Source organism: Crinia signifera, chromosome 5 (assembly GCF_055691185.1).
Source record: "Crinia signifera chromosome 5, ASM5569118v1, whole genome shotgun sequence".
In the NCBI taxonomy this organism is placed as follows: Eukaryota; Metazoa; Chordata; class Amphibia; order Anura; family Myobatrachidae; genus Crinia; species Crinia signifera.
This window is the reverse complement of record NC_139221.1, coordinates 132,524,453-132,537,381: the sequence shown is the minus strand read 5'-3', so window position 1 is coordinate 132,537,381 and position 12,929 is coordinate 132,524,453. Positions and strand designations below refer to the sequence as shown.

The 12,929-nt window shown below is 41.4% G+C and overlaps 1 protein-coding gene across 4 annotated transcripts in view; it reads left to right on the top strand.

Annotated features, from left to right (window-relative positions):
* CDH20 (cadherin 20) overlaps positions 1 to 12,929 on the top strand; it is a 417,999-nt gene that overhangs the window by 392,377 nt on the left and 12,693 nt on the right. For all 4 annotated transcript variants that reach the window (XM_083188071.1, XM_083188069.1, XM_083188070.1 and 1 more), the window contains 3 exons: positions 5,205 to 5,458; positions 9,167 to 9,303; positions 10,515 to 10,636. In XM_083188071.1, coding sequence (XP_083044197.1) covers positions 5,205 to 5,458; positions 9,167 to 9,303; positions 10,515 to 10,636 — 513 coding nt within the window. The remainder of the gene's footprint in view (positions 1 to 5,204; positions 5,459 to 9,166; positions 9,304 to 10,514; positions 10,637 to 12,929) is intronic.

Here is a 12,929-nt window from a genome sequence, read left to right as displayed (position 1 = left end):
GGAGTTGGCGATCCGTATGGAAGGCGGGGTTTCGCACGCACGGTCCTGGCCGCATAATCGGCTCCGGCCACACCGATCAGAATAAGGGCCATGGTTGTGTCCATCTGAGATTAGGAATTTGCCTCTAAGAGTGAACTAGAATAAGGCCCTTGATGCAATGTAGTAACTGGGTTTATAAAATGTTTATACAATTCCAACAAAAGTCTACAACTTGGTTTCCTCTAATACTTTCATAGAAGAAAAGCTCTTAACCATTGAGTAAAATGTCACTGTTTTATCTTCAGTGAATGTGATGTATAAGGCTTTTAATTAACTTGATATTTTATTCATATTTTGTAATCTTTCACATACAAATGTTGTGTTCAGAACCTCAAAGCAGAACCTTGTGTAATTAGAAAGTAAGATACTGTAAACATGTCATTTCCTGTAAGAAGTATTTTACACTGCTGTTTATCTCTTCTGATATAGTTGGATGTATTACCTACTGTTTCACTGAGTCTATTAATAGTTGTATTTGAGCACTACACATTTTTCACTCTAGTCTACCATAAGCAGCCATAAAAAAGTCATGGATTATTTATAAACCAATAAAACCAATGCATTTTTTTAATTGGAGCTTTAAGATCCATAAATGCTAATTATGCTTGGAAGAAGCTGCCTTAGATAAGGCAGATGGAGAATTGCTCGTGCGCAGAGTGTAAAAGTAACTAAAGTATTCTATGTGATAAGACTGTCACTCTACCGATACTAATAAATTGTGCTACATTAGCCAACAGTAAAACCTCAGATGTGTATATTGTTTTGCTAGATCAACTCACAAAGTAGCAAGCAACAACAGCTTGCAGTAGTATATCATGCAGGATGAATCACAAAGAGGATATTTCTAAGGTAAATTATGTTAAAAGTGCTTACATTGCTAGTTCCCAGACAAACAGTCTAATTATAGCTTCTCTATGAAATAACAACTTGTATTTTGGGCCCAATTCAAACCTTTTTGCAGCCAATAGATCAGCACTTTGTGCCTCCTCACGGGTGGCCTTGCCCCCCCCCCCCCCCCCCCCGAGGGGATATGTACTAGAACACATCGCCTCACATGCGGAAGAATTGCATTGAAATCATTCGGTGGTCGACGATTTTAAAAAGTAAAGTAAAAGTTAGTCTGTACTGACTTTTATCACCAACGGAGATGGCTGAAAAGGGGGCGGGTCAGAGGAAAGCCCAGCGTTTATCATGGGGATGCCCAAAAACAGCTGGGCAGTCCCCTGCTCCGGCCCCCTCTCTGCCCCCACCCGCCTCCTCTAGAGCAAATGGCTCAGTGAGTGTGAAACTCACCAAAGCAGTTCGGTTCCAGCGTTTGCACATGCATGTAAACACACATTCGCATACACAAACCCCAAACATCAGGGAAGGGGCCGAATTCAGCCCACTGCGAATCGGCCTCTTTATTTTCTATAGTCCTCATGAAGTTGATTTTCTACATTCTGTCCATTTCTATGACTATGACAAGTTTGTTGAGTGTAACCTTTTTTTTACAGACAATACCATCTTTTAGTATTGCCAGCTGCACAATAATCCCTACTATTCTGCTACTTAGATGAAATTCTTAAATTTCTCGCTAGGTCATTTCATATATATATATATAATATATATTAGCATATTAAGTAAAGATGGCATGATTAGATCTAAGACTCCAAGGTTCTAAGACTCCAAGGTTAAATTTCTTTATATTGTGTATAATGTAGGTAGATTGACTGTCTTAACATCAGATTGCGCCAGGAAATTATATCAATGATAGCAAATTTCAATGGTGTTAGACAGAATTACACGGATGGATTTACCAACATAGAAATGGATATTTACAAATAAATGTTCTTGCAACTACATGTTCTGTGGTTAATAATTGACCTTCATACTGTAGTCGTTAGCAACTATCCATGGCATATTTGATAATAAAAAAATACAACTGGAATGTGTAGGATTGCAGTTGCTTGCTGTGTGCAACTACTGTATAAATGTGTTTCTGGCCCACCACGAATTGTGGTCACTTGGGAGGTGGAGGTTGTGTAACTAGGAATTCATGTCTTAAACTGACCTACCTGGGGCCATTGCACAGGTCTGGCCCTGGGCATAGGTTACCTAGGAAATTGCCTAAGTGACATTTTCAGGGAGATGGGCACCCAGGGAAGGACGGTCCAGATAACATTACATAACATTACATATGCAGCTCTGTAGGGTTGTATCCCACTGGGGACACAACATTGTTTGGCGATGGGAGAGGCATCAGATCGCAGCACATATGGATGAACTGCATCAAATTTGGTCATCATGCTTGACAACATTGACAGGGCACTTTGATTTGGATTTGTTCTCACAGCCTCAGGAACCAAATGGAAAATTTGCATAATAATTATATATAGGTAGACAAAGAATCTTACTTCAAAATTCTCATCTCCTCCCAGTCTTCCAACTCTCAATGCCTCTTTGCCTCTACCCACCACCACCTCATCTCCCTTCGTCACTGTCTGCTCTTGACTTTGCCACTTATTTCACATCCAAGATTGACTCCTTACATCAAGACATTGTATCCCTGTTCCCATATTGCCCACCTTCTCAATCTCTTCCTCTAATCAGGCACTGTCCCCTCTGCCTTCAAGCATGCTATTGTCTCCCCTATTCTTAAAAAAACCTACCCTTGATCCTCTACCCTCTCCAACTACCGACCCATCTCTCTCCTCCCTTTTACCTTCAAACTTCTTGAGTGTATTGTCTACAACCGCATCACTGACTTTCTTTCCTCCCACTCTCTGCTTGACAAATATCAATCTGGCTTCTGTTCTCTCCACTCCAATGAAACTGCCCTCACAAAAGTCTGCAATGATCTTCATGCTGCCAAATCTAAGGGCCACTACTCTCTGCTTATTCTTCTTGACCTCTCTGCTGCATTTGACACTGTGGACCAACCTCTCCTTCTCCGAATCCTTCACTCCCTTGGTCTGTGTGATACTGCTCTCTCCTGGCTGTCCTCCTACCTCTCTAATCGTTCCTTCTCTGTATCCTCTCATAACACTACCTCCCTCCACTTCCACTAACCGTTGGTGTCCCACAAGGTTCTGTTCTTGGTCCTCTCGTTTTCTCTCTCTATACATCCTCAATAGGTGAGCTCATTAGCTCTTCTGACTTACAATATCATCTCTATGCTGATGATACTCAAATCTACCTTTCATCCCCTGACCTTTCTCCCTCTCTCCTCACTCTCTGCTATCTCTTCCTGGATGTCCCAGCACTTTCTCAAAATTAACATGTCCAAGACTGAGATGATCATCTTCCCACCCTCCCGCACAACCTCACATCCCATAATCTCATTATCTATTGATGGTACGACTATCACCTCTAGCTCCCAAGTATGCTGTCTTGGAGTAATCCTTGACTCCTCTCTCTCCTTCAAACCACATATTCAGCACCTCTCACAAACCTGCCATTTTCATCTCAAAAATATTTCCAGAATGCCACTAAGACCATTATCCACTCACTGATCATATTAAGGCTGGACTACTGCAATCTCCTCCTAACTGGTATCCCTGACAAATGCCTGTCTCCACTCCAGTCTATCCTCAATGCTGCAGCCCGGCTCGTCTTCCTTACAAATGCACTACATCAACCTCCCCTCTTCTACAAGCCCTTCACTGGCTTCCCTTCCCTTTCAGAATTCAATTCAAACTTCTCACACTCACTTACAAAGCCGTCACCCACTCCTCTCCCATCTCTGACCTTATATCCCTTTACACTCCCACTCGTCCCCTTCGCTCGGCTAACACTGGCTCTCCTGACGATTTCTTACCTCCTCCCACTCCTACCTCCAAGATTTTTCATGTGCTGCTCCCTTACTCTGGAATTCTCTACCTCTCCCCCTCAGACTCTCCACTTCTATACAGATTTTCAAATGGGCTCTTAAGACCCACTTCTTCACCAAACCCAGCAAACTGCTCTTCTAACCTTCTGTTCCTCGCCCTATCTACCCCTCCAGTGTCACCCCTGTCTGTCTGCCCCTCCGCTTTAGAATGTAAGCTCTCACTAGCACAGACCTCTTACTTCATGTGCTTATCCTTTCTTACTTCAGCAGTCTTCGACTGCACCAAAGCATGCTGTTTGCTGCCACCTGGATACTTATGTTGCAGTAATCTGCTGTTGTTCCTATAATCATTTACCCTGTATTTGTCCTGTGTTGTCTTCAACTGTAAGTTACTGTTTTTGTCCTGTTAGATTATGTGTGCTCTGTAACTGGGCACTGTGGAACCCTTGCAGCTCCATATAAATAAAGGATAATAATAATAATAATAATAATAATAATAATAATAATAATAATAATAATAATAATAATAATAATAGTTCTAAGTGCTAAACCCACAACTTCAGGTAATATAATATCCCCCTTATACTCCAAGTTATTGTCCACCCTTGACATAGGACTACCAGTTTACCAAAAACCTACAAACACAGTCATAGATTAATTTTTAGGAGAACAAAAAAGCTAATGGCAAAGCATAATCAATATTAGTATTGGAAGTCCTAAAATGTCTTATTTAATCCCATGTTGAATTCAGTACAGATCCCATTATGGGATGTATTTGGCATTCTGGTGATCCTATGTCAGTAGACAGGACTGGTGCCAAAATCCAGACACCTGTCAGAATACAGATGGCAGAATTCTGTAATCGTATTGCATAACTGTTGGGATCCTGAGTTTGAAGACATCAGGGTCAGATTAACAGTTATCAGGATATGTTAACTAGCTGAAATAACTAACTACACACAAAAACATACACTATAAAACTAAATTAAAAATTTGTATTGGTGTATGGAGTACATTAGCTCATCAAATAAAATGTGCAAAAGTTGACCAGTGGGTTAGTTGGCTAAAGTTGCATGGCCATTCAGCTCCCAACTGTCATTTTTGAGCATGATTGTTTTGGGAACCATTTATTATCTGCACTGAGTTTTAAATAGCTAAAACTTGATGCAAAATGGGCCCCTAAATTCCATCTGAGAAAATAGAGACATTTTGCATCCAAATCAATGAAGTAAATATTAAGCAGGACCTTTACCCCTTCTAACCCACATTGTCTTTACATTCTAAGTGACTTAAAACTAAATATTAAGCTAATTATTGTAACTAAAACCTATAATCTCATTTTCTATTTTATCAGCCATTGGATTTTGAAAGCAAGAAGAGCTACACACTAAAAATTGAAGGTTCAAATCCACATATTGAAGTGCGATTTTTTAATCTGGGTCCATTTCGTGATACAACCACTGTACATATTAGTGTAGAAGATGCCGATGAACCTCCGGTGTTTGAATCCAGTCAATATTTTGTGGAAGTCTCTGAAAATGTGGACATTGGGACTACAATACAGATTGTTTCTGCCAAGGATCCCGATGCAGCCAACAACTCAGTCAGGTACAGTAAATAACTATGAACACTGTTGCTACAGAGTTTTTCATTTATTTATATACTTTAAGAGCAAAACATTGCTTTTATATGGGGACATTAAATTTGTATTTCTTGTATTACAATGTAAATCACATGAAATGTGCATCATTGTCTTTTTTGCTTTAAAAAAGATAGGAATATTAATAACTAAATGGATAAATAAAATGTTTTTTTTTAATGGTATTATGAAAACGCAGTAAGCATTCTCAGTCTTTTCATAATACTTACAGAAGGGCCCGTGACCTTTTGTAGTGCAAATGTACTGTATATATTCCAGGTAGATTTCACAGCTCTGTAATTTGCTGTGAGTTGGAGTTTCCGAGGGAGTCTGTGCTAAGCTTGCCACACACGCTCCCCGGCAGGTACTGGACAATTAGCCTAATATGCCCACTATGTTATATAAGAATCCCATCAATAAGACCATTATTTTGTATGATAAAAAATACAATTGGTAGAGATGACTGCGTGATTGGTTATATGATCACAAAGGGGCCTTATTCTAGTTCACTATTTCTGACAAAATCCTTCTTAGATGGACAACACCATGTGCACTGCAGGGGGGGAGATGTTACTTGTGCAGAGAGAATTAGATTTGGGTGGGGTTTTACTTCAAAGTCAGATCTATATTGCAGTGTAAAAATAAAGCAGACAGTATATACCCTGCACAGAAACAAAATAACTCACCCCAATCTAATTATCTCTGCACATTTTACATCTGCCCCCCTGCAGTGCACATGGTTTTGTCCATCTAAGAAGGATTTTGTCAGAAAGAGTGAACTAGAATAAGGCCCAAATTGCCTTGAGCCCTTTTGGAGAAAAGCACGATGATGATGATGATGATAATTGATATTATTATTATAATCTATTATTGGTTCAGTGAAGCCTACACATATGACTCTCAGGTTGAGTGGTAGGATTGGCCTTTATAAGTGTGCCCAAGTGAGCAGGCATGCATCTTAATTGGGAGAGGTATGGAATAAAACACATGGCATTTTATAAATGACATCCACATGTATGTTTCATATTTATATAGAATTATATCAGGACACTATTTTTTAGAAGTGACTAACATAAAGACCATTTTTGAAGTGTACTGTTGGAATGGCTAATTAAAGTTTTTAGAATAAACCTTTGTCTCCTGGATTTTAGACTTTACATTCCTGCAGCTAATGGTAAAATTGGTATTTGGCTGGAATATAGACATTTTTTCAGTTGTTAACATATTAAGAATAATACGTCTTGTTATTAAGAGAGAAAATGGGTAATTTAGAACAAAGGTATGGCCTGTGGAGCTTGGCATTGATGGTTAATATAACATAATGAACATAATCGTAATGCTGATTTGACCTTAAAATGTCAAGAAAATGAATATGTGTTGAAAAATCTCTGCAAAAAAATTCTGAACAAGTCAGACTCTGGAAGTCAAACTTCTCCTAATGCATACAGTATATTACAGAGTTCACTCACATGGGGCCGATTGGCTTATTTATAATGAGTGCAATGTGCTCAGTGCACATGGGCCCCTGAGTGCCAGGAGGGCCCATACCGCACACACTGCACCCATTTTTAATACCTACACCTCTGGATTCCCACGATGAAGGTAGCGGCATTGCCTGAATCGCTGAAAAAATGTCTGGGGCAGACATTTTATCGGAGTTCTGTGCATGTGCAGTAGAGTCTAAGCCCTCTCAAGCTAAGTCTCTATTGTGCTATGCACTAGAGTGGTGCTGGCCAGGAGAGAGGAGAAGGCCTGAGCAGAGGAGGCTGCACACAGGCCTCCTCCTATTTTAAAGCACCTCTGACCGAGCATCACCTCCTTTTGAAAACAGTACTTTCTACAGTATGTCATTAGTTCCCAAACAATGCACACAAGAGGAGAGATAACATGGAGACGCTGCCCATAGCAACCAATCTCTTTCTAGCTATCATTTAGCTACTGTAGTATGGTCTGTAAAAGTACAGAAACTGTTTGGATGGTATCAGGCAACTTCTTAACTTTAACCCCTATATGTTTGAAGGCATGTGACAAGGGGCCAGATTCTCTAAGCTTCAAAGGTGATAAAATGGAGAGTGATAAACATCCAGCAAATCAGCTCCTACCTGCCATGTCACAGGCTGTGTTTGAAAAATGTCAGCCAGGAGCTGATTGGATGGCTGTTTATCACTCTCCATTTTATCACTTTTGAAGCTTAGAGAATCTGGCCCAAGAAGTGTCTGCAACATAGCAGATCTTCTCTCTCTCTCTCTCTCTCTCTCTCTCTCTCTCTCTCTCTCTCTCTCTCTCTCTCTCTCTCTCTGCTATTAAGTATTTATGGAGTGGCTTTAAAGTAAGGAGGATAATAGAGGGAATTGGGGGCAGGAGTGTGAGGGAAGGATTTTGGTTATGGAGGAGATGAACAGGTTGAAGTGTGAGAGGAGGATATGGGGTGGTCAGAGTGTGAGGGAAGGAGCAGGGTGATGGATGAAAAAGGGGGCCTGAGTGTGAGGGAAGGAGCAGGGTGATGGAAGAGAGGAGTAGCCTGAGTGTGATGGAAGGAGCAGGGTGATGGAAGAGAGGAGTAGCCTGAGTGTGAGTGAAGGAGCGGGGTGATGGAGGAAAGAAGGGGCCTGAGTGTGAGGGAAGGAGCAGTGTGATGGAGCAGAGGAGTGGCAGTGGCAGGAGTGTGAGTGAAGAAGCAGGGTGATGAAAGAGAGAAGTAGCCTGAGTGTGAGGGGAGGAGCAGGGTGATGGAGGAGAGGAGTGGAAAAAGTGAGAGGGAAGGAGCATTGTGGTGGATGACAGGAGGGGCATGAATATGAAAGTAAGAGCAGGGTAATGGAGGGGACAGAGTATGAGAGAAGGAGCATGGTGAAAAAGAAATGAAGGGACAGGTATGTGAGGGGAGGAGCATGGTGAAAAAGGATTGAAGGGACAGGAATGTTAGGGAAGGAGTAGGCTGACGGTATAGAGGATGTGTGTGGGATGTGAGGAAAGGAGCAGTAAGATGGAGGAGTGGGGTGTAAGGGAAAGAGCAGGGTGATGGAGTACAAAATGAGGCTGGGTATGATGAAAGTGACAGGATGATGAAGGAGAGGAGGAACTGGTGTGTGATATAAGAAACATGGTGATTAAGGAAAATAAATTACCAGAGTATGTGGAAAGGAGAAAGGTAATGGAGCAGAGGATGGAGCTTGGGTGTGAGGATGATATAGGGAAGAGTATGGAGTCTTGATGTGAGGGGAAAAGGAGGGTGATGCAGTGGAGGGCGAGGCCAAGGTGTAAGGGGGGAAGACGCATAGATTCTGCAGTTTATGGGGAATCAGTAATTTTTTTGTGCATGAATCCCAGTTTTCTAGTGGGGTAAAAAGCCTACTTAATGGAAACCCCCTTTCTCGCACCACTGGGATTGTTGCTGGCAATTAGCCATGGGTTAAACTCTGTGGCTAATTGAATACCCTCTAGTTCTAGTATTCACATTTAAACAGTTATAACCTGGGCCTTACCACACTCCAGGAAGTCTATTGACATTGACTACACATAATAAACTTGTGTTTCATAAAATTATATCTTGAAGAAAACTTATGTATGGTGGGTTGGGCATTTTTAATGCAGAGAATATTTTGCAAAGCATCTCTTCATTTGATACAGTTAATACAATGTACTTTACTTTGCTGATACATTTATGCATTTTAAAGGTATTCGATTGATAGAGACAGTGATCCTGGGCGATATTTCTATGTTGACATAACCACAGGAGCATTGATGACAGCTAGGCCTCTGGACAGAGAGGATGTGTCTGGGCATAATATCACTATTTTAGCCATGGAGATGAGTAAGTAAAACATTTTTGCATCTATAGTAGAATTATACTATAAATATACATTTTGTACATTAAGGGGCAGATTCAATTAAGCTGTGCTACTTACCGTTTAGTTGCAACTCTGCCAGGAGCTATTTCATTACTGCTGCTCAGCCATGCAGTAAACCCTAGAGGGCGCACTTAATGCCTATTTTCCTCAAAAGCTATGAGAAAAACAATATGTATAATGTCCACCCTATGGGGCTTTCCATGCGGCATATGGCATAGGTCTGTGAGCTTCATCCAGTATCTATGGGTTAATGCACAATAGCTGAACGATGACTGTGCTAGTAATTGAATCTCTCTACACATTAAACATTGTGCTACAGCTGCTTGGTAAGCTCCACCATTAAATTAATCTCCTTTGTGGGGTCATTTAGAGCTACCGGCACAGTGGAAAGTTGTGTATGTTTAGTGCTCTGCATGCTATAACCAATTATGCTCCATCGTCTTGAACTGTATTACTTTTTTCTTTTCGGAATAAGCATAGAACTCAATGAAGTATACAGATACTGTATTTTAGGTATTTAAATACATGTTTGTACTGTACTTTGGGCCTCATTCAGTAAAGCAAAGAATGTTGTATCTGGAACACACCATGTTGCCATACATGGAGAACAAATCTGTTTATATTGTTTCTATGCAGGGTAAATACTGTCTGCTTTCGCATGTAGCCCACAGCTAGACAGTGTTATTTTTGCACCCAAATCTACCTGCACATGTTTCATCTGCACCACCTGCAGTGCAACATGGTTTTGCCCATTTTTGTGCATTTTTGCTTTGCTTACAAAGTGGAATTAGACCCATTATTCAAATTAGAAGGTGTTGTAGAAAAGGTAATTACACCAAAGTGTGAGGTTCTGGATATAAAAAAATGACCGTTCCTTCTTTGGAATTCACTGACACTGTGCAATTTACATGATATGTAGTCCATGAGCCAAGATCATTAGATCAGTAACAAATGGTGAGAAATTATATTTTGTCATATCTGAATCTTTATTTCCATGTTTAATTGTAATATGTAAATTAAGGTTCAGATTTCTTTCCATAATTGCCAAAAGCTGTCTTAAAAGATTTGGCATTCCAAAAAATACTCCCTCCATCTAATGGAATATATTCATTCACAGGGCCTCATTGCTTTGAGAACAACAATATCTAACATTATAAATTTTGCATTCCTGTAGATAATCCAGCACAGATTGGAAGTGTTCCAGTTACAATCAAAATATTAGATGTCAATGATAATGCTCCAGTATTCACCAAATTCTATGAAACCTTCATGTGTGAAAATGCTAAAGCTGGACAGGTAAGACTGAGCTAAGACTGGAATTATTTTACTATTTACAAGAACATGGTAACTAGCAAATATAATTCAAGGACTATCTAAAGACATTATTGGGAAACTGGAACAAGTGCCATCTTAAGGCATTTTAGACCCTAGGCAAAGCAATTTACTGGTGCCCCTTCTTTAGTAAAAAAAAAAAAAAATCATAACTTCCTGCTATCAGCCATCCAACAATAAGCATGCTTACATTCATTAACTGTTTGGGGGGTATTCAGATGTTTACTTTTGGGCATTACCAATGAATTAACATGTGACCAATATACAGGTTAATTCAGAGGTCCTCCAAACTATTTTGCTCTGGGACCCCAGACAATAAAAATAATTACTGGACCACAGCAAGTTACTGCAGAAGGCCATCACATCAGATGTGTAGTCAGCAGACAGCACATACATGGCAGCATTGTGGAGGCACAAAATGATGGCAGGAATCTAACATAACAGACTCCTTGAATCACTGGCTGAGATTAGAAAAGTTATCAGCCTGATGGTCAGCAACATGGAGTCGCAACCAGAGGTGTTTTTTACCTATGTGCTGTAGGGCTGCGCAGCCTCCCCCCCCCCCCCCCCCCCGGTAAAATCCGCCACTATCTCTGCCTAAAGTGAAGCCAGATGCAATCTTTGAGACTGCACTGGCTTCAATGTGACTGGCAGTGGCTTCCTATTGGAAGTCCGACCTGCCAGTCACTGAAGGCAGTCCCATTGGGAGGTGTTCCCTCCCTCCGGGATGCCTGTATTTTGCAAATTTTCAGCAGCCCCCAAAACAAGTTCTGCACATGCGCAGTACCGCGGACCATACTGCGCATGCGCCAGACCCGGGAATCTGATTAAGCCTCCTGGGGCTGCAAACATGGAGGCTTGAGCCAGCTCATGTGCAGTATGTATGAATTTACTGTGCATGCACTGGCCCCATGCAGGGGACCGGAGGCCGGGACCGGACCTAAGTGGGGATTTGGATCATGGCAGCGGAGGGGAGGGGCATTGCGGCAGCCCCCCTCCTCGTAAAGGGTAAGAGCAGCCACTGGTCGCGACCCCATGTTGAGAAGGTCGGGACCCACTTTGGGGTCAGGACCCATAGTTTAAGAACCACTGGGTTCATTAATACAATTAATTTTATTAATTGCATGAGCCATCAGTCCGAAGGTAGTGAGTAAAGATTAGCCTTCACTTGCTGCTCGCTGGGTCATGCAGGCTTTTGGGCCCATACAGCCAGTGTTTTCTGGCCGTTGGAAGGGAGGGCTGCTGACATCCTTTTCCTCACAGTCCTCACAGTACCAAGTAAGTCTAGATTTACTCACCGCTTGTGTGCGGGGAGAAAATTATTTGATGGTGAATGATTTTCCCCGTGTGCTTGGCTGCAAACATGTTTGCAGCCATGCCCATTGGGTAAAACGATGGTGGCTGTAGACATTTATTTGACCCATTTACCTGCTTCCCAGCTGGACATACAGTGAGGAAGGGGGGTAGACCGTGTTCTGGGGGGGGGGGCTGGTTTTGGAGGGGGAGGGTGGTGGAAGCGAAAGCACTCACAAGCTGCTGGAAAAGTGTGCCCTGGAAGTGAAGCTCTTAGCAAAGTCAAAATCCAAAATGGATGAAAAAACATTACATTTAACATTACTTTTTAAAGAAGAAAACTTAAAAAAGTTCATTATGTTGGTATCCAATTAGAGGCCATTTTTATCTGCCAATAAATGTCCCACAATTGCGCAATAACAAATGGGATCTGGTATAATCTTCCGTACATGAGGCACCCAAACTATAATCCATGATAAGTGCTGGCAACAGTGGGAGAAGCTTGCATTGGGGTTAAATGGATAGACCCAGCGAAGCTATTAGCAGTGGTGAATTACCACTATTAATAGGATACCCACATTGAGCGTAAGGTTCGTTTTCAAACAGCTATTTGGGTGCAGTATTGATTTTACGGCATATGATCACCGGGTTGACTTACTAAGGTTGACATACATTCGGTTGACCAACTGAAGATAGACAGGGCTTAGGTCGACACCTGAAATAGGTCAACATGGCTTAGGTCGACAGGGTCAAAAGGTTATCACACGCATTCGATCACAATATTAAAAAGTCGACATTAGTTTTCCCCCTTTTTTTGGAGCCAACATGTGCCAGCAGGTGGTATTTCATGCCATACCATCCACTATGGCGTGGTAGAAGAATAAAATAGTGTGCCGAACACCGCAGTACACTGTGTCCATATCGACATTTAGGACAAAATAAGTGAAAAATTAATGTCGACCCT